Source organism: Tachypleus tridentatus, chromosome 12 (genome assembly GCF_004210375.1).
Source record: "Tachypleus tridentatus isolate NWPU-2018 chromosome 12, ASM421037v1, whole genome shotgun sequence".
NCBI lineage: Eukaryota > Metazoa > Arthropoda > Merostomata > Xiphosura > Limulidae > Tachypleus > Tachypleus tridentatus.
In genome coordinates this window covers 31877882-31900971 of record NC_134836.1, presented here as the reverse complement: position 1 = coordinate 31900971, position 23090 = coordinate 31877882, and the positions used below count along the sequence as shown (strand labels likewise).

The window sequence follows — 23090 nt, the reverse complement described above, 5'->3', positions numbered from 1 at the left end:
ACTAATGCTTCATTGGTCTGGCAACACATCAGATGGACCTGATGATATAATTATAGGATGCTACGTTACCTTTCTCCTGGCTGTCTTTAACCAGATATGGTAGGAGAATGTCTTTCCTGATGCTTGGTGCCAAGCTATTGTACTCCTTATTCTTAAACCTGGGAAGAATCCAAACATATCTTTGAATTACCGTCCAATTGCTTTGACAAGTTGTCTCAGTAAGACCTTAGAGAGGATGATTAATGCTCGTCTTGTTTGGTTCCTTGAATCAAACAACCTTATCTCACCAACTCAGTGTGAGTTCTGAAGACAACGCTCCACGATAGACCACTTAATTTACTTTGAAACATCAGTTAGAAAACCCTGTTTGAAATGACAACATCTTGTTTCTATTTTTTTTTTATTCAGAGAAAGCTTGTGATACAAAATGGAGGTATGTAAGCTTGCGGGACATTCACTCATATGGACTGCGTGGCAATGTGCCACTTTTTATTAAGCAATTTAATGAACTGCCAATTCCAGGTCCGTGTGGGCTCAACACTTTTTCGTTTTCTCCCACAGGAACTTGGCGTCCCTCCGGGCTGTGTTCTGAGTGTCACACTTGTCATTATAAAGATGAATGCAATCAGTGAACAGCTACCCCTTATATTTGCAAATGGTCTTTTCGTTGATGACTTTCGCATTTCATGTCAGTCATCAAATGTGAGGTTTATTGAGTGGCAGCTACAAACTGCAGTCAATCATATACTTACGTGGACCACAGTAAATGATTTTCAACTTTCTCTCCCTAAAACTGTTTGTACACATTTCTGCTGCCAACGGGGTATTCATCCAGATCCAGAACTTCATATTGATGTTGTACTTCCTGTCGTCTCTGAGGCAAAGTTTTCAGATCTTACAATTGACTGTAAATTAAACTTTATACATTTGGCACGACGTTGCTTGACATGTGAAATAAGAGCACTGAACATCCCCCGTGTCCTCTCTTCCACCTCTTGGGGAGCGAATCCATATTCCATGCTTAAAATTTATCGTGTTTTTATCCAATCCAAACTTGACTATGGGTTTATGGTTCTGTCAGAACCTCGGCACTGAAAATGTTCGGTCCTATCCCTCATGAGGGGTTTGGGCTTTACACTGAGGCCTTTTGCACTCCTGCAGTTCAAAGTTTGTATGTGGAGTTCCATGAACCCCCTCTGTATATTCGCTGTTTGCAACTGTATCTTATGTATTCTTCCAAACTTTGATCTTTACCACAGCATTCTACTTGGGGTTATGTTTTCCATCCTCAGTGGGCCACAATTTTTTATAATAGAAATTCTGCAAGTGTTTATATTAGCACAATCAGAAGAATTGGATGCATCTTAGAATAACATAGCAGTATCAACAGATCAGCCTTTTTCACCATGGCTAATTACTATCCCCAACTGTGACCTGTCTTTGAGTCATCTGAGGAAGGCTGATACTCCTGATTGGAAATATCCCCCTTTATTGTTTGTTTTTGAATTTCGCGCAAAGCTACACGAGAGCTATCTGCGCTAGCCGTCCCTAATTTAGCAGTGTAAAACAAGAGGGAAGGTAGATAGTCATCACCACCCATCGCCAACTCTTGGGCTACTCTTTTACCAATGAATAGTGGGATTGACTGTAACATTATAACGCCCCCACGGCTGAAAGGGCGAGCATGTTTGCGACCGGGATTCGAACTCATGACCCTCAGATTACGAGTCGAACACCTTAACCCATCTGGTCATACCTGGCCCCGCTCTTTATTTGCTGAACATCTTTCAAACGATCCATCCATTCCAATATATATACAGATGGTTTGAAAATAGGTGACTGTGCAGGCTCTGCCATGGTTTGTTGCAGTTCGGTTGCAGCACACAGAATTCCCTCTATAGTTTGTGTTCACTGCCGAATTGTATGCCATTTCTCTTACCATGAATGATATTGAAACTATACAATATACGAATTGTACGATCTATACTGATTTGCTCAGCTGTCTATTGGCCCTTACATCATTCCATGTTAGTAACCATCCTATTCTTATCAATATCCAAAACAAACTGGCCCATCTCTGTCCAGGTTTTTGGATACCAGGTCATGTTGGTATTCGTGGGAATGAGCTAGCTGACAGTTGCAAAGTCCATCTGCTCTGGCTTTATCACCACTGTCCCTGTTCCATACATGGACTATGGTCCAGTTATCAAAAACCGACTATACACCAGTTGGCAGTCTATATGGAGTGAGCAACGAAATAATAAGCTTTTATCAAATCAAGCCTTCTTGAGCTCTTTGGCCATCGTGTTTCTGTAAAGATTGAAGGGAGGAAGTTGTTTTGGCTAGGTTACGCGTTGGTCATAGTTTAACTCACCACTTCCGTTTATTTGATACTGATGCACCAATGTGTGGTCTGTGTGGGACTCGGGTCACAATCATACAAAAGTTGTTATCATGCCGTCGTTGCAACCAAGAACGACGACTCCATGTTAAACATGTTTTTAATGTAGGTTTGCCCTTGACATCAGCCAATGTCATGGGGAATACTGCCCACCTCCCTCATGTTTTTACATTTTTAAGAGACATTAGTCATTATAATTTGGGTTAGGTTTTTATTGGACTAAATACTGTTTTAGCATGATTTCTTTCATACCATTAATTTTTGTTTTGACCTGAACCCAAGACTGGAAAAGCAAACTTCAGGTGACTGACAGCAAGTCTGAACTTAATGCTTCAGTTTTCCTGGCGGGTCTTAATTTTACATATTTTCCGTACTTTTACCTTAATTTCCATATACCATTATAGTATACTACATCTTGTTTGGCACAGATAGCCTAGTAGCTTTGTGCCAATAAACGCGAAAGACCTACCTACCTACCATATCAAAGATCTGAATCAAAGATAAAATTCGTTTTAAATTAAAGTTAAAACCGTTATTCAATTTATATTTATCAGTGCCAATACGGTTTGATAATGTCTGATTATCAAGAATTTCTTGAATCTTCCACTCCCGAATAACAAGACGAATATAACAAAAGTAAATTACTTTAAATTGCCAAAATCTTAGAATTATAGATTAAAAATCAGTAACACAAAATGAACAAGTGTATTGTTGCAATGTGAGTTGATGATGACTTGCTCGAAAAAACTATGGAAACACTCCACTAGTCAACCAGAGTTGAATAATAACGATGAATTAGTAACCCAACTAAAACTCAGTCAAATTGAGCTTGAACAAGCCCATATTTAGGGTCAAAAAGGAAGAGCAACCCAGTATCGAAGCTGAAACACAGTAAACGTCTAGAGGCCGAACAAGCCTGTATTGAAGGCGAAAATGAAATACGGCTGAACTCCGATCGACTAATAAAAAATGAAAACTTTGAAATCTGTCAATATATTAAAGTACCACCATTTAACGAAAATGAAGTTGATAAATATGTCCCACGTTGTGAGAAAGTTGCCTAAACCATAGAAAGGCCCACCGAAAAATTGTCATTCATATTTTGAGTGTTTTCATTCAATGTTTATATAAAAAATTACATAGTGCACAGTTATGACAATGTTAAATCAACTATCTTCAAAGCATATTATTTAGTGTCCGAGGCTTAATGCAAAACGTTGAGGTTATTACAAGCAATATATTAAAATTGTCCAATGAAAAACGTACATTTTTGATGGATGGTATAATTTTAGGAATGTTGGTTACAGTTTCGATAAGTTAGGACATAATTGACCAAATAACTTAAGTGGCTAGCAGAGTGACAGAAGTATTGTTATTGGACAGCTTCATTCAATGTCCTATAGATTTCAGAAACCATAATTATAATTAACACCTGTTAACTGGAAAACTACGAAATTGGACCAGGAACGTTTTTATAGGTTTCAAACATTGCAAACAATTCAACCTCGGAGAATTAACTACGTACGTTAGTATTTCTTCGAAGACATATTTAAAGTTGTGTGAGCCCAGAGGGCTAACAATTTTTGTGGGCCCGACATACCATGTTATTTTATATAGAATAAAATAAGGTTCGGCATGGCCAGGTGATTAAGGCACTCCACTAGTAATCCGAGGGTCGCGGGTGCGAATTCCCGTCACACCAACAATGTTCGCCTTTTCAGACGTGGGGGCGTTATAATGTTATGGTCAATTTCACTATTCGTTGGGAAGAGTAACCCAAAAGTTTGTGGTGGGTGGTGATGACTAGCTGCAGTGTCTTACACTGCTAAACTACCTTCCCTCTAGTCGTGTACCCCTAAATTTGAGACTGCTAGCGCAGATATCTCTCGTGTAGCTTTGCACGAAATTCAAAACAAACCAAACCTGCCTAACTACGCCACTGGATATTCCCACCAGTGAAAGTTAGATACTTCAAGCTTAGCCAGCCGTCATAAGAAGTGTACAGGTGTATCAACAAAAATTTCCTCTCCATGAAAGTCGATAAGATTCAGTTCCAGACCAAATATAAGACACATTATTTTAAAGTTTATATCAGAAGTTTACATAAAACATCATTCGTAACAACTATTTAGTAATAACCGTTATTATAAACTGTATTTTTATTTGTATAGTAAAATATTTGCCAAAACAGGAAATTGTGTGTGTTAGTCTCGTTGGCATATAACAAATTGAATACATAATAATAATAATTAACTTCTAAATTCAAATTTCCGGGTATTTAAAATAGTAATACGTAACATAATTCGGAGACTTGTCTGAGGTAAGTTATAATACATGACACAAAGAAAAGCATTAAAAGGGACAAAGGTTGTGAAGGATATCGATGAACTTGAATAAAAGTTAATGTAAAGTTATGTTCTCCACATCTTTAATTTTCGAAATCAAAATGCGCAAATTAAGAAATGCTTTTAAAAGTCTTAGTTTTTACAAGACTATCACAAGTGGTAGACATGCTGATTTTTTTTCGTAACCTTTCGTCGTTTAAACCGTAACTGTGAAAGTTATTAATGAATTTGTGCTTTGAAGAACTGATAATTGAACAATAATAAGAAATAGTGTAAACAATTTTTTTGCATGAAACGCTTTCGTGATAATATAAAACTGATAAAACAAAGTTTGAAATTGAAAATCTTGTTCGCTGTTTGACTCGAGTAAATCTGTAAAATGATGTATACTACCCATAGTATCAATGGTTGATAATCTGTGTAAATGAATGGGAGCTTACGTTCAGTAGAATAACCCACGTTACACTTGAGGCTATTGACGCTAAAATACTTCCTCCTTTTTTTTGTTGTTGTTTAGTCTTTAAAATATCTTGACCAGCAAGAATAAATAATTTGAGGTCAGTTTAAATATATCAAGTCATCCCTTAAGTAATGTCCACTTTTAGGTACAGAAAAGGAGAGGATTTCAAATGCTTTTAATGTTATTTAATCAAAAATGTATGTTCCATAATTATTAATTACTTCCTGCCAAGGGTTCACAAGCTTCTGAATGCCACTTCTTTTAAATTCGGAGTTTGGAGGAAAAGAATGCAGAGAGGGTAGTTTACACATCATCGTGTGTTTTAAACTCTTTTTCCATAAAAATAGTTCTGCAGACTTCGGAATAGGCGATAATCAGATGGGGCAAGGTCTGGAGAATAAGGAGAATGGAAGATTTTTCCCAGTCTGGCTTTTCAGTCTTTACATGTGTGATCCTTGCTCCATGGGGGCCATGCATTATCCTAGTGTAACACAATACCTTTACGACTGATCAAAGAAAGTTTCTTTTATTTTAGTGCAACATTCGAGCGCTCTAACTGTTGACAATAGAAGTCTATAATCTTACATTGAGAGGCAGCAACTAAAGTGGATCACACCAACAATATCCCACCAAACACGTAACAAGACTTTCCTAGAGTGGAGATCCATTTTGGGCTTGCTTTAGCCAGTTTACCTGCACTGAGGCATTGTCTGCTGCGCTTAACATTTTTATAAAATATCCATTTTTCATCTCCAGTTACTCACCTATGCAGGTGAGTTAAGTTTCACGAGAGTGCAGAGAAGCGCAAATGTCTATTCTTGCTCTAAAGATGGTTTCTGTCAAATCATGGGGGACCCATTTTCCAAGTTTTGACACCTCTAGTTCTTCAACTGTTACAGCGCAATCTTCATCAAGTGCAGCCAGCAGCAAGTCATCATTAAACTCAACAGGATGACCTAAACATGGCGCATCGCTCAAGCTGTAGTCATCTGTTCTGAACTTCTGAAACTACCTTTGACATTTTATTTCATTAAGGGGCTCCACATTATAGACACCTTGAATGTTTCGTTTAGTTTGTGCTGCACTATTGCCTTTTTTAAACTCGTAAAGCATTATATGTCTAATGTGCTCTTCAGACACATCCATCTTCATAAGGGTTCATTTGATTAAAGATCTCAAAAAGTGGAGTTAGATTAGTTTCTTTTATTTGTCTGAACATTTTTTTACACGTCCTACTATATTTTAATCATTAAAGCTTTCTGTAAAGACGTAAATGATGATGCACTTTCTGTATTAAATTTTCGGACATTGCTTACGGGATGACCTGATACTAATTAAAAATTCCAGCTACTTTAAACCGTAGTTTCGTATGCACAGTTACGACAGAAACTATTCGTACCCCTGCGTCCAGAGTGTTTTTTTGCTCATAATTTACAAAGTATCACGATTAGGCTAATAGACGTATAATATATTATAAATATTCTAACACGCATCTAAATAAAGTTTTATGTAAATTAAATGACAAATAAACTGTTTATAAACAAATAACCAAAAATAGGAGAAGCAGCAAGTGTTCGTACAGTTCAGAACGTGTGAAAAAACTGATATTCTCGTACAAATTTTATTTTGTTTGGTGAATAAACTACATTATATCATTCCAGAACTAGACACTGGGTTCATAATTATTGGAACTTAGCCAGCAAAACATTTACTTCTGGCAATTTAGCGCCGTCTCCGTCATTATGTGCGTGGTCATCATGGCGAACAGGAAACAACTGTCCAGTGATTTAAAAAACCGAATTATTGTAAAATACAAGTTTCGTGTGTCTCTTTCCGGTATTGAAACACAACTTAATGTGCCGAAATCTACTGTTTAAAGCATAATTGCGAAGTTTAAGCTTACAGAATCAACTGCTAACCCCCCTCGTTCCGGACGCCCCAACAAAATTCCAGAGAGAACCAAGAAAGTTCTCAGAGAAGTTAGTAGGAACCTTTGTTTAACATGTAATGACATAAAGAAACTGGGGTTGAAGTAAGCACCTCTACACTTACGAACATGTTACGCTCTTCTGGGTTCAAAGCATGCCATTTTCGTAGAACTCCATATTTAAAGCCTGTTCATTCAGAAGCACGATTGAGGTATGCAAGAAAGCATGTAGATATACCCTTTATCTATTGGAAGAGTTTTCTTTGGTCAGACGAGACTAAAATTGAGCTTTTGGCCATAATGATGTTCGCTATATATTCCGTAAGAAGGGGGAACGAAATCTTCCAAAGAACACCGTCCCAACAGTTAAAACACGGAGATAGGGTTCCTTCAGCTCTTCTGGTGTAGGTAGGCTTCACCGCGTCAACGGAATCATGGAGAAAGAAGGTGTACGTTGATATATTAGGCACTTACATCAAGAATGATGCTCGGAACTTGCGGCTTGGATCTTCCAGCACCACAATGACCATAAGCACACGTCGAAATATGTGTAATCCTGGTTGCAGAGGAACCATATAAGCGTTCTGGAATGGTCATCGCAATCACCCGATCTCAACCCAATTGAAAACGTCTGGCATGAGTTGAAGACCAGGGTTCAACCGAATCATCCGAGAAACTTGCAAGAGTTAGAGGACTTCTGTAAAGAAGAATGGAAGAAAATACCAGTCGAGTACTGTAAAACGATCGTGGAGGGCTATGAGGAGAGACTGCATCAAGTAATTCACCTGAAAAGCTGCACAACTGACCATTAAAGTAGACGCACGAGCACTTTCTGTACCTCCTATGTTTGGTTATTTGTTTATAAACAGTTTATTTGTGGTTCAGTTTATATAAAAATTTCTGTAGATGTGTTAGTATAATATTTATAATATACTTCACTTTAATTATCCTTATCGTGATACCTTTTAAGTTATGAGGAAAAAACTACTCACGACGCAGGGGTGCAAACACTTTGTCGTAACTATATATATATGGCCCGGCATGGCCAAGCGTATTAAGGCGTACGACTCGTAATCTGAGGGTCGCGAGTTCGCATCCCCGTCGCGCCAAACATGCTCGCCTTCCCAGCCGTGGGGGCGTTATAATTCGACGGTCAATCCTACTATTCGTTGGTAAAAGAGTAGACCAAGAGTTGGCGGTGGGTGGTGATGACTAGCTGCCTTCCCTCTAGTTTTACACTGCTAAATTAGGGATAATCTAGCACAGATAACCCTCGAGTAGCTTTGTGCGAAATTCAAAAACCGTATATAACTTGTTCAGTCGTGTAGTACTTTGTACTTAATCTACATAAATGCGTGCACGTGTTGTCATGTATTCAACTGTAGTAGTAGCGACATATTTTTATATCAAACTTTCTCAACTCTTATAGTTAGTTGAACTAGTTGAATTGTACAGTAACGAGATGTATCATGTAAACAAAATAACAGCAGAAAGTTTAGTAGCTCTTTCGAATTTTCGAAACCTAGATAGACATATCTATAGATATATAACAATTATAGTAGTTCTATAATTGGTTTAGTTGGTTGCTAATTAAGTACCTATTTGCTTCGAGATTAACTTCTGTTCGGTTAGAATTGATAATAGTTGAAATAAACTCATTAGTTTCATTTATTAAATCCATATTTCTAACTATAATGGATGTGTATGTTAATATCTATGTATGTAACTAAAACCTCTCCGCCATCTATTGAGTGGCAGGGCAAACAGAAACCGTAAAATATATTTCACACTAAAGGTGTTTAAAAACGTTTGTTCTATTATAAGTAAATGATTGTTACACATATGTTATTTTTCTAATTGTCTAAATCTTAAATAAGTGTTCTCCTTAGAACAAGAACTTGACTTTTATTAGAACTGTACTTGAAGGTTTGATTTATATATCAAATTTGATGTTTAAATGTAGAGCTGAGAAATTAGAATGTTTAAACCTTTCAACAAACGGTAGCATTTCTAATACGTAACAACATTGCGCTTTATATCAGTAAAACTTGTGGAAAGTTTGAGCTCTGTAGATTGAATCAGTTTGACGTAGAAAGTTTATCACTAAACAACACATGAACATTTTTCCGTGTCGTACTTCCCTCACAAAAAAAAAATACAAAAAAACGTTCAGGAAGTGTTCACCTCAACAATCTATTTTTTTCAGTAAAGTGCGAGTACTACGATTAGTAATTACAAGCATGGACAGTTGCCCATATGGCAGCTTTTCTGGTAACAATAAACGTTTATTAATAAACTGGGTCTTGTGTGTGGAATCGCTGCCAAGCTATCTTTCCCTCTTTGGAGGATAGTAATAGAAAAAAGTGAACGTTGTCACTGTAAGTTGTAGTGAGCATCAATAACTATTTTATTTTAACTATGAAAATTTTACTGCCACAAATACTGTAAAGTAACTATTACGAAATAAGACGTTTGCAAACATAAATTTAATGTTCTCAAGTGAGCGTTGATGAGAAACTTGGATATTCTTTTATGCTGCAGAATTAATTGTAAAATCGGTCTCCGGTTTAACATTCTAAAAAAAGAGATGACATCATCGTGTGTCACCCTGTGGGCGGTAATTGGGGTGCACGTGCATGGGAGCAATCTAGTGTACGTACATATCCCATGTGGCTTCTTTCTCGGAGCCGTTTCAGAAACTTCCGTTTTTTTGTTTTTTTTATCGTCATTATAACTAAATACTAAACATTGGGTTGTAAGTCTAAAAAATATATAATAAAACCAAACATAAGATGCCCGTTTCGGTTTTATGGAAATATGGCTTTTGAAAGGTCATAAACTTATTATAAACAAACTGGCATGTGTGAACTGTTGATAAACGTAATTCGATGATGTAACATAAACTCTGGGAACCTTGCAGCATTTTGTAAAAGTGAACGTTAGGTGGGCGTTTTAATTTTTTTTTTGTTATTATTCTGCTTCTGGGTCACCGTGTGTCTGTGTATTAAGTGCCTGTAAACACCAGCTGAAGTGTATAAATAACTAGAGATTAAAATAAGTTTTTCAGAAAAGAAGGAACAGTTAAATTATAAATCTAAAATATTACTTATTTTAAAAAATCTGAAGTGGGGATTAAATTATCTACCCGATTTTCGTTCTACTTTATTAAATAAATAATGATTAAACGTAACTGTAGAAAAATGAATTCGTTTTTCAATCCTTTCCTTTGTAGTCAAGTGTATCATCAGTGTTATTAGGTATAAAACAATATTCCGCCGGTGGCAGTTTCACCCTTCAGATGGGTGGGGTGGGGATTATACATTTGTCCAAATAATGTTACGACTAAGAAAGGCTTTATCATTTTTTCCTGAATGAATAAAATATTTTAAATGCCCTTATGTAGTGCAAGCGGGAGGGCTGTTCGTCTCCTCCTATACTTATGCCCGGCATGGCCAGATTGGTTAAGGTGTTCGACTCGTAATCTGAGGGTCGTGGGTTCGAATCCACGTCGTACCAAACATGCTCGTCCTTTTAGCCGTGGGGGCGTTATATGTTACGGTCAATCCCACTATTCGTTAGTAAAAGAGTAGCCTAAGAGTTGGCGGTGGGTGGTGATGACTAGCTGCCTTCTCTCTGGTCTTACACTGCTAAATTAAGGACGGCTAGCGCACCTAGCCCTCGTGTAGCTTTGCGCGAAATTAAAAACAAAACAAAAAAAACCTCCTATACTTATGTTCTTAATTTTCGTTTATAAAGACGTTTTTAAAATGACTAGTAAATTGTCTAAGACGGTAGGATAAGAATGCAAACACGTATATTAAACATAAGAAAGAAAGTGTAAAAACGTAGCATTTCAATATGTATGTGACTTGTTATTGCCCGTCAATGAAAACAAGTGAGACAGAGATCAAAGGAAATCAAAAGAGATGGCGATTAAGAGCCCTTGAACAGGTTTCCTGGAATTGAGAGAGTACCGTACTTGTACATATGAAATGCGAGATCAAATAAGAACTAACAGCAGAGTTTCTCCAAAGTGAGTGGATGAATGGTATCATATAGCCTTTGAATATGCCGGTGTGTGAACAAATCCCAATCTTGTCCAGAGCCTATTCCTGTGACGTACTGTGTGTGTGATGTAAGATTTCAGTGATATGAAAGAACAAGATAAACCTGAAATAATTCTAATGAAAAACGTTATCTTCAATCCCTTTCAATCGACTGACAAAGTCTTTAGGTTAACTCGTTTACAATTTGCTGCTTTTGAAATGAGGAAGGATAGGGATAAAAATATGGATAGGACACAGTGGTAGCAAGTGTCCTATGCAATGATAGGACACAAAGTGGTAGCAAGTGTTGTACAATGTTGAAGGTGTGTAGCGTTCAGCATCACACTTGTCCGTATACACGTTTTCACGATCACCGGTAGGATATTAGTTACAAGAACCCCAAAGTAATATAGCAATGATTAAAGAGTGATGAACATTGGTGTGGTGTTTTCTTATAGCAAAGCCACATCGGACTATCTGCTGAATCCACCCAGGGGAATCGAACCCTGATTTTAGCGTTGTAAATCCGAAGACTTACCGCTGTACCAGCGGAGGTCAAAATCCCAATTCTACATTGAATTACATAAATAATGTTAGTTCAAAGCGTGTGTATTTTATTATGGTAAAGCCACATCGGACTATCTGCTGAGTCCACCAAGGGGAAACTAACCCCTGATTTTAGGCTTGTAAATACGTAGACTTACCACTGTACCAGCGGGAGACCAGATGAACATTGAAATGTACATACCTTGTTTCATAAGAATTGGTGATGAATTCTATATAGATGGTGATTTACTTTCTTTAAATTCGAGGTAACTTCATTTTCATTTAAACAAATAGTGGAGGAACTTATCCTGTAAAAACAATCTTCACAACGTTTAGCCATTTCTCTGGTGGTTTTTAACTTTGATATGAATGGTTATCAAACATAATGTTCGAAACACAAAACACTTGCGAAAACCTCGCATAAACGAGAAGCAATATTTTAAAAGGAATACATTAATAAACACATTCAAATAACTTTTTGAAAAACAAACAAATAAAAAAAAACTATGAGTGCTATGCGTTGTTGTGAAGGAAAAATGTTAGATTTCTAACGTTTGAATGTTAACCAGCACTCTGGTGTCTAAAAGTAAAAATGATGAAAACGCATGCGCACGAATACATAAAAAAAGAATACGCGTGTAAAAGTTATTAGGTGTGCATTTAATATATACTGTGTATGTGCATTTGTATTGTATAACAGCAGTCTTTCACTATTTTTCATATCCTCTAGCATAGAAACATATATATCTAAATATAAAACGAACTCTTCAACATTAATATTTCATCATCGTTTAAACCGAAGTGCCAGGTGGGTTAAGGCGTTCGACTCGTAATCCGAGGGTCGCGAGTTCGAATCCCCGTCCCACCAAACATGCTCGCTCTTTCACCCATGGGAACGTTATAATGTAACGGTCAATACCACTATTTGTTGGTAAAAGAGTAGCCCAAGAGTTGGCGGTAGGTGGTGATGACTATCTGCCTTCCCTCTAGTCTTACACTGCTAAATTAAGGACTGCTAGCGCAGATAGCCTTCGAGTAGCTTTGCGCGGAACTCAAAACAAACAATTAAACCGAAATGTTGAGGAGGAACATGGTTGCTGTGTTGTGTGTAAACAGGTCTTGCGAGTAATAAATACATTATGCCACACAAAACCTAATTTTTTTTAACCAAGTTTATCCTGTATAAAAAAAAAACACGAAAATAAATAATGCTGTGAAATTAACATCGTTAAAAGTCTGACTCGACAGACGTTTCATGGATGTATAATAATACAAGTGAGACAAACTGAAGCTTATTGTGGTTGTAGATTTCACGGTAAAACTTACTGCAGGACTTTTTCACTTGAACTGTGACTCTGTGTTACCACACTTAATGATTTTGTAAACAAGCAATCACAATGTATGCATTGCTAGATTTACTAAATACTTAAGTATATTGTGGCAAGTGTGCTTTACTTAGAACAAAGTCTGTCATATAATAAGGGTTCTTAGCATGACTGCCATTGTTAGAGTGCAGGGGCGGGTATAAAGTTAGGTCAGCTCAATCTAACATTGTTGCAAATAATAGTGGAGGTCAATTTGAAAAGGTGGGTGCACGTCTTGATGTGTTAAATGCTTATGGTTCTTGGAATTAATGTATGGCACTTACCCATACAGAATACAAATCGTATGTATTAGAATTTAGTAGCAGTTAATAGAACAAACAGTTGCTTTGAGGTTTGTATCTAGTGGTACACCCAGTTTGTTCAGGACTTCATAAATAATTGTATACCTGAAAGATTGGCGAAGGTAAGATGGAATTTATGGTTGATAGAGGAGCTACCAGGATGCTTGACGACTTGCAGTTTATAAGACCTTCGAAGTGAAGCAACTACTTAAACCAGTTGCTATGTCTTCTAAATAGCAATAAGCTTGGCGTAAGTGAAAATGTACATCTCCGACTTTGTTTTGGAACTGTCACACAGTATGGGAAAATAATTCATTATTCACTGAGAACACAGGATTGCATGAGTTCGAGTTAATGCCTGAGATAATGTTCTGTAGTGTTTTCTGGATCAATATAGTGTATTATTATATGTTGTGGAAACACATAGAACAAACATACAAAACATTTTCTATCTATAAATCAGACTACACTTACTTGCATGGTTATCTGAAAGAGTGCTGGCCTGACCTCCTTAAAGCAGACATTGGCATATTAAATATATTAAAATTCTGGCTTAGAAGAAGGGTTGTCTCAGCTGGAACATGTGTGCCTGCAAAAAAAGTAAGAAATAGCTAGTTGAAGATTTTACAACAGTTTTGAACTCGTAAAGTAAATATGGTGATGTGTGAGACCAGATGGCTATTTAGGTAGGATAACAGTAACGCACCACCACATGCATAACTTACACTCGTTGTATACAACTGCCAAACAATCTTCCCTGAGGCGCTTGGAGATGTGCTGAGATCAGACATATTTTGAACGATGGAGTAATGCAAGAAAAACAACTTTGGAGTGATTTTCATCACTTAAAGTGTTACATGTGATTTAGTATTTCGTTTTTGTAGCAAATATTTAAACAGGCCTCCAGTCAGATCATGTTCAGTTTAATTATGACATAATAGTTTATTGCGAAAAAAAAGGTTTTTATTTTTAATGTATTATGTCTTATATTTTTATTTAACACTTAACTTTAGTGGCATTTACAGCGAATATGTTTATAAATTTAGTGAGTGTTCTCTGTGTATGGATTATATATAACTGGCGTATATTCCAGTTTAATTTCTGCTGGGTATGCATGCAGTGTGTTTTATTGTCTTCTGGATATACATTTAGTTGTGAAAATAAATTTCACTTCGGTAAATAGTGAACAATATTGAATAAAAAGTTTCTATTTGTGTGTGTGTGTGTGTGTGTGTGATATACATGGTAACTCGCAGGAAGATGCAAGAAAGGGCAGTTGCCTCTTCATATTTCGCAAATAACTGCACGTATTCTGATGTAAACATAGTATATTAAACTATTTTTAATTATATTAAAACTGAAATATTTGCTTGGTAAAGCATATAAATATTCTTTTTGTTCACTTATACTGTAATAGCTGATTCCTTACATAAATGTTTTGCTCCTCCCAGAAAATAGTTCTTTGGGTAACCAGGAGTATACAGAGGATGAATACGCGATAGTTAAATAATTTTAGTCCCACGACGTCGTTATAGTCAATTTCATCATGTCCGGTCGTGTTCTATATGGTGGTCGCTCATTTGACAATAGTTCTGCGTGGTAGTTTTTGCTGCAGAAACCTAAACGTTTGTTATAAGGTTGACGATTACGTCCCATTGTTCGAATTTGACATAAACAACCAAAGAGTATACGATGGGAACTGTTAACTAGCTTCTTTCTCTCTCATCCAGAAGCTCAAATTGCAAAGGGTTCGTGCAAATAGCATTTGAACAACTTCACATGAATGTTCAAATAGCTAAATCTGTTCGGTAGTCACTTTTTTAGTAGCTTTGTTATTATATGCGAATTTATATTTTGGAACATTAATTTTATTATCATAATATCCTATTGTATTGTGTATAGTTTTGGAATGGAACTTAGAAAATGATTGTTATATTAGAAATGTGAAATTTATCCGCATAATTCATGTACTAGTATAGATACCCTTAAACTAATTTTCTTCCTTGCAGCGTATTTTTGTGTATTGTATTACTATATCATTTTCAAATATTTCTATTTAACTCATTTTCTTTACGGCTCGTTATTATCAGTGCACTCACCTGTAAACATTAAAACTGGTGGTTCAGTATGTTCGACAATACTCAATACTTCATATAAAGAAGAAAAACATCTTTTAGCACATTGAAATTGTCAAGAACTTTAAGATTTATTTTCTAATTCTTCAAAAAATGGTCAGCCAATTGCCGATGTATTCATAGGCGTATTAGTTTACGGAAAAAGGAAAATATATTTCTAATTGTCGTATTAAAGTTGTAATTCTTCTTGCTCAAGGTCAATTAAATGAAGTTTAAGTTGTAACTCAAAATATATGCAATTTTACCTTTCCTTTGTTTAACATTTTAAGCAAAAAATACTCCTTTGCATTGTTTATAAGACTCAAATAATATGAAAAGTTCAGTTATAATGGTCATCTTAATAAATTAAATTTGTCGAATAATCTTTAATACCTAATTTTTTTTATTCTTAACGTAATTTATTATCATATGTTGCTGGTGATTTTTTTTTCCGTACAATTCTGCAAAAAGAATTTTTTTTTGAATTTCGCGCAAAGCTACACGAGGGCTATCTGTGCTAGCCATCCTTAATTTAGCAATGTAAGACTAGAGGGAAGGCAGCTAGTCATCACCACCCACTGCCAACTCTTGGGCTACTCTTTTACCAACGAATAGTGGGATTGACTGTAACATTATAACGCCCCCACGGCTGGGAGGACGAGCATGTTTGGCGCGAACGCCTTAATCCACCTGACCATGCCAGGCCCCCTCTATAAGTGTAAACAGTATGAAATCTGGAAAATATTTCGTTGCATTGTATTTGTGTACACTTCAAAAACTGAACTAAAAGGTGTCATGTATTGTAAGTTTTAAGAAATGCTAGTTTTTACCTGAAATTTGTTAACAGACCGGAAAGAGGCCGTACGATAAATTGCATCTAATGATTCTGAATGTTTCAAGTAGAATTAAACCGTCATTTGGTGTTGTATCCTCCTAAATTAAGTCATGTGACAGTATGACACAATCGGTTAATAGAGAGCCTTGAAATAAGGTCAGTGCGTAGGTGTATATTGCATGGTTGTCTATCGCGTTCGTTTCGCTACAAACCACCACCAATAGGCTTAGATTAGTTAATGGCTAGTAAATTGATCCCGAGATATCTGAATAGCCCCTTTTTTTCTTTCCTTCTTTGGCGAGAGATACTTGCCAAGGAAGAAAGTGCTTATAATTTGTAGCAAGATACGAAGCCTGGAGCCAACATCTACTTTCACCTCTTGTTTATAAGTAATAGTGTTAAACACAATTTTTTGAATAAAATGTTAAACAAATTTTTGACTTGCATCTCTTTGGGTTAAGGTAATATTAGAGTTTTGTTTTAGAAATGTTATTGTTGTGTTCAAGACATCAAAAAAATATCAAAAATGATAATACAAAAATTTGCAACAGTTACAAGACAGTTATTAAACCCAATAGCATTTCTTTATTGCAATTTTCAATTTCTTTTTAGACCACATTTATCTTAATATTCTTAAGTTCTACCTACAATGTGAAAAATACAAAAATATCTTATACTTAAAAATACTTTCTCGTATCATATTAATAATAATTAAGCAATTTTATTTTATTAACAAAACGACGACCTGGCATGGCTAGGTGGGTTAAGGCGTTCGACTCGTAATCTGAGGGTCGCGGGTTCGAATCCCCGTCGCGCCAAACATGCTCGCTTTTTCAGCCGTGGGGGCGTTATAATGTGACAGTCAATCCCACTATTCTTTGGTAAAAGAGTAGCCCAAGATTTGGCGGTGGTGGTTGTGACTAGCTGCCTTTCACTTACACTTTCAAATTAAGGACGGCCTTTGAGTAACTTTGCGCGAGATTCAAAAGAAACAAACAAAACGATCTAGCTCGTCACTTTAGAGGGTTTCTATTGTTAGTGTTGCTCAGCATTTTTCTTTACGTTGCTTGTTTGTTTTGTGATGACAAGAAACTCAGTTGATATAAAAAATGTTTTCCGAAGACTGCTGGTGTGGGTATTAAAACTTACTTAAAGAAAGTGCAGAACAACGTTTTGATTTTCTTAGGGCTTCTTCAGATTAACAAAAGGAGTTTGGAAACTTTGCTTTGTACTTTATTTTAATAAAAGTTTTAATACCCGTACCAGCCGTCTTGAGATACATTTGTTTGTTTGTTTTGGAATTTCGCACAAAGCTACTCGAGGGCTGTCTGCGCTAGCCGTCCCTAATTTAGCAGTGTAAGACTAGAGGGAAGGCAGCTAGTCATCACCACCACCGCCAACTCTTGAGCTACTCTTTTACCAACGAATAGTGGGATTGACCAGTAACTTATAACGCCCCACGCCTGGGACGAGCATGTTTGAAAGGCGATTCGCGAACCCGCGACCCTCAGATTACGAAGCGCACGCCTTAACGCCATGCCAGGCCCCTGAGATACATTATTTTTTTTCCCTACTGGGTGGTTTATTGTAAGAATAATATATATATATATATATATCATATGTCACGAATAATAAAAAATTGAATCCAGGGTTTAAAGTTGCTAGATACCTACCACTGTTTTTAAGTGTAGTGCGAATGTTAAATTTAGTTATTTGTTTGAAGCTGTAGGTTATCGCAGGTTTGTTTTGTATAGTTCAATTGTAATATGACAATTACTGTTAGTGTCATTTTACCAGAACGTATCCTTTTAGAGTATTTTACATATTTTATAGCGTATAGAAAGTTCTAGGCCTCAAATGAACTATATAAATAAACGTGCAAAATATAGTTTGAGCAAGTAAGACAGATAATGAGTGGTATATTTAAATAGATCTAGACTGTGTTTGTATGTTGATCAGTAAAGACCGTATAGTCGCACTTGTTTTAGTGAAATTATTGCAGACTGCATTATAATAATAGAAGAGAGAAGAATAATTTGTCAATTGTTTATAAAGTAATTGAACAAATTTTTCAGGACTTTTGACAATTATTTTAATGATTCGGTGAAAAGTACTTTCCTTTGATGGCTTCAAAGATTAATTAACAAAAATAACTGTGCTATTGGTAGTGGATAGGGTAAATGGGATATTAGATTATATTTATAAAAAAAAAATTCATTACAAGTTTAAAGAAATTATTTAATTGCAAAAGCCAATGGTTAGCTCCATTTGGAGTATTCAGTATTTTACTTAGAATGAACATTACTTTGTTGGAAAGAGTTCAGAGAAAGGTTACTAGAACAACTGAGATGGAGAGGTTATCATATGAAGATGGATTAAGATATTAAATTGTTTTTCCTTTAAATAAGTAGAGGGGGAATTTGTTTGAGGTGTTAAGTTTTGTTTTACTAAGACGGAATTTGATGTTGCAATGGGTTGCCTTCAGGTGTAGTGGATAACACCAGCTTTGTCTTATAAAGTAAGATGTTTTTTGTTTGATAAAGTGCATTTTGTTTCACATTATTTTCATTTGCAAATCAATGCATAAATTGGCACTTTATTTTAATATACCAAAGTTAAATTACTTTACAAGGTACATTAATTATGTTTCTTTTTAGTTGGACAATGACCTCACTTTTGAAGATACTTTAAACACAATCAAAACCTCTGATCCAGTAGATCCACTTAATAAACCTCATGTACAATCTAAGAAACGTGAGAAGCGATTTCTGGGTTTTTTTGAGTATGATAATGATGATGAAGATTCGGATATCCAAGGTCAACCATCTGGAGCTGGAGAAGTGCTAGATTCAGATAGTGAACACTTGCATATAGGAAGTGGTGATGGAGATACACCTGGTGAGATAATAAATTACCAGTATTATTGCATATTACAATTGAATAACTTTAAATAACTTTGTAGTAGTGAATTGTTTTTATCTCTAAATTTGTGAACTTTAAAGTGTCTTGGGCATTCTAAAATAATCTTAGTTAATTTAGTTTTATCCAACCAATAGGGAAATACTTGTACAGGTTCTGTAAAATTGGCGAGTGTGGTTAAATAAGGAGAGGAAAGTTAACATGCTCTGTACTTTCACCAGATGTTTCACTAAAAGTAACTGGAACAGACTAATAACTTGATCACATTATTTATGGAGCAGATGTATGGGTAAACAAAGGAATATCCTTGTTCAACCAGCTTAGGTCACACTATCAAGCTGCACAGTTAGTAAGGTCAATCAACCCAGGCTAAACAAAATAATATTTTTAATTCTTTACTTAAGGGAGATCCATCACTGCTTTATACAAAGAAACAACACTCTTCTTTCCAGTTGAACATTCATGGGCATTTTATTTGTTTTGTTAGTTATTTTCATTAAATTTGAACAAGACTTAAAACCCAAGCTTTAATCAATTATTATTCATAACTCCTTCACTTTTTCCATAAAGACTCTTCTTAAAAGTGTAGATGAACCCTTCCCATAAGTTCATATCTCAAGTTTATAATTTTGTTGCTTTTTGTTTTTCATACATTTTAAGTTTACCAACAATCTTCATATTGGGTAATTTATATAAAATATTGTTTGTGTACATTGCTGACCATTTAAAAATAAAAATAAAATAATAACATGGATAAAAATCAAGTTTTAAAGACAACAAGGGACCAGCTGGTCTATTTATTGTATCTGATCCACTAATATATACTTCAAAAATGAACTTCAGCTGGCCCTTATCATTCAAGTTTGTTAAAACTTTAAACTACCATTAATGTACTGTATTCACCTAGTGCTGAAGATGACCTACTCTGTCAAAATTTAAATTGATATTTCTTAGTCTTACCATTTTTTAATTTCTCCATTGATTACAAAAAACACATCAGAACTATTCATTCTCTTAATGTTAAAAGTTATATGCCCTCTAACTTTTTTCCAGAAAAATAATTTTGCAGACCTTAACCTGTCCTCATGATATTCTTTTCATCCCAATATTTCACTAATATCTTATTGTTAAAGGCCTATTATTTACCTTCACCTGCTTTTTGTAATGTATCCTAAAAACAATGGATCACATGTTCTTTCAAGGCTGTTCCTACACATTGATATCTGAGAGAAGTAAACATTGAATTTATTTTCACAAAATAACTTAAACTCTTCAGTGTCTTTTTTTCTAAATCTTCAGAATTCAGTACAAAGAAACTAAAGGCTTTAATCATACTGATTCTTTGTGATAATATTTGTAATTTATCATAGCTAGTAAGAATTTTAATTAATTGAGGCATCTTGCTAAAGGCTCTCAAAATTGGTACTGTGAAATTGATATGTTATCAAAATTTATTAATATGGTTCAAGTGGGAAAACTATTTCTTCAAATATGCTGAATATTATTTGTTAAATGTCATCATTGAAGGTGCATTTCTAAACAAACTTTTATTGTAAGTCAAACTGAAAAAAAAAGGGGCCTGCCTTTGACCTGTATTTTAAAAATAAGGATTACATTGGTAGTTTTTAACCATGAAATGTTGTTCTGTGTTAAGTGATTTTTAGAAGTTAATTATGAGTGTCTGCCAACCTAAGGAGCATATATTTTTCCTCCTATAGTAAAAAAGCATTTCTTCTGTATTACTGTTAGGTTCTTCTATTTTCTTTACAGTTCACATAATGTTAGATGTCTGTTTGAAACTAAAACATTTTTGTATTTTATTTTATTTGTTTTTCTGTACCTTAACATCTACTGTAGTGTAAGTTTTGCTCATAAAATATGATGCATTTATTAAAATTCTGTTGCTTATTCACATTTTACAAGAGAACCAATTAAATGTTTAGAATTTTAATAACTTTTTTGTTATTGTAACTTTGTTTCACTAGATCCATTGTCATTTTATTTTTTTCTTCCACCTGTTTAAGTTTAATTGTTTACTTAATGTTTGTATAAGATATAACAATTCAGTGTTAAAGCTTCAGGATGATAAAAAATAATTTCAGTGTACTTCCGAATGGCGCTTACTTTTACCAACATTGACTATAAGAATGAGTATGCTGACAGAAATAGCCTTGAGTTTAAGAACTTAGCAGTTGAAATTCAACTGGCTTTACAAGAATTGTATCAAGACATTCCAGGGGAACAAGCAGTTACTGTAGTTTCTCTGAAGTAAGTTTATTTACTTGTTTTTTTTTTTATATAAATCAAAGAAATAAAATTTTTGCATGAAGTCTTAGATGGTGTTGAAAGCCAGAGATCCAGAAAGGAGCAGGAAGAATGTTTCCTGTGTTGAATATTTTATCTTCTAGTTTTGCAAAGGGTTGAGTACATTATGTTAAAAAGATTGTTGGGATTAACCACATTGTTACTATCGATTTTTTGTAATGTTAAGCCATACAGTGGAGAAACACTTTGTGTACAGACAACTTAAACAGTTTTGTGAATATACACATTAGAAGTTGTAGTATGGAAACTTGCATATTCAGTGTAATCTACTGAGGTAAAATCTAAAGGGTTAATAAAAACGTATTATTCCTGCAAGAAAATCGGTCAAAAAGGTACCTAATCTTTATGTGATCGAGATACACCCTGGGAAACATTAATTATAAATTAAGTTTGAGTAATCCAAGGAACTGAAGAGAAAATATTTTGTGAATTTTAGTTTAAAAGGAATAGAAAATGTAGTACAGTCTGGAGTCAGAAAAGTACATAGCTTTTGTGATAAGACCCCAGTATAGAAAGTTGCAACTTGGGCTAAACTGTCATTAAGTTTATCTAACCAAATTTATCCTTACATTTCTGATCATACATCATCACTGTTTATTATTGACCCAATAACAATACTTCTATTCATTTGAAATTGTGTACAGAATGTGTGTGTATTTTGTTATTTCTATGGTATTTAAGTTGCAAGGTTTAAAAACTGTGGGACTGAGTGTGGCCCATGCTTAGTATGTTGGCCTGTGAATCTGAGATTCCACATTTTGTTTCCAATTACTGCAGATTGGAAATTGCTGTGAATTTTGAGAGTATGAGAGGTGCTATAAGAGTGATTGTTTTTTCCTGTAGTTTGTTACAACAAAATTAGGAACAGCTAGAGCATATATCCTTTGTGTGGTTTTGAACAAAATTCAGTAAATCATTTAATGTAGATAAGTGATGGTGTTCTAAGCTGTTGTGAAACTGTATTGCTGATAAAGCCTTTATGTATCATTTTGTACCTCTATATGTGTGTATGTATAAGTTAACGTACAAACAAAAATTCTGTACACTTTGAATTTGAAGTTTATGGTGGTATCTTAGACATCTTTTTCTTGTCAAAAGTCCACTTAAGCCAATTCAGTTGCTTTAGAATTCGGTTGACAAGTTAAGCTATTTTCTCTGTTCTTGTTGCAGTAGTGTGCATGTGTGCATGCAATTCACTTATGCGATCACGAGTTACCTCAGTTGTATCCTGAACTAAAGTGCACGAGTGGGTTCAGTTAGTATAAACAGTCTTTCACGAGGCAAATTATTTCCTTTTCAAACTGTTAATTTCACTAACATATCAACTGTTAGGCCATTCACTTTTATGATAACTAATTTTACATTTTCTTACTTTTCTTTTCCTGCAACTTGTACTGTGTTTCCACTCTTCTGGTTGTTGTTATTTATACATTTATCACTTAGGCCCTCTAGAAGCCCTAAAACCTGGACATGACTGAATTACAAACACAAAATAAATAAATTAAT

At 35.1% G+C, this 23090-nt stretch overlaps 1 protein-coding gene across 1 annotated transcript in view; it reads left to right on the top strand.

The window, feature by feature from the left end:
* The window catches only part of LOC143235605 (uncharacterized), a 57116-nt gene that overhangs the window by 27945 nt on the left and 6081 nt on the right, over positions 1-23090 (top strand). The window contains exons 2-3 of the mRNA XM_076473842.1: positions 18998-19238; positions 21362-21527. Coding sequence (XP_076329957.1) covers positions 18998-19238; positions 21362-21527 — 407 coding nt within the window. The remainder of the gene's footprint in view (positions 1-18997; positions 19239-21361; positions 21528-23090) is intronic.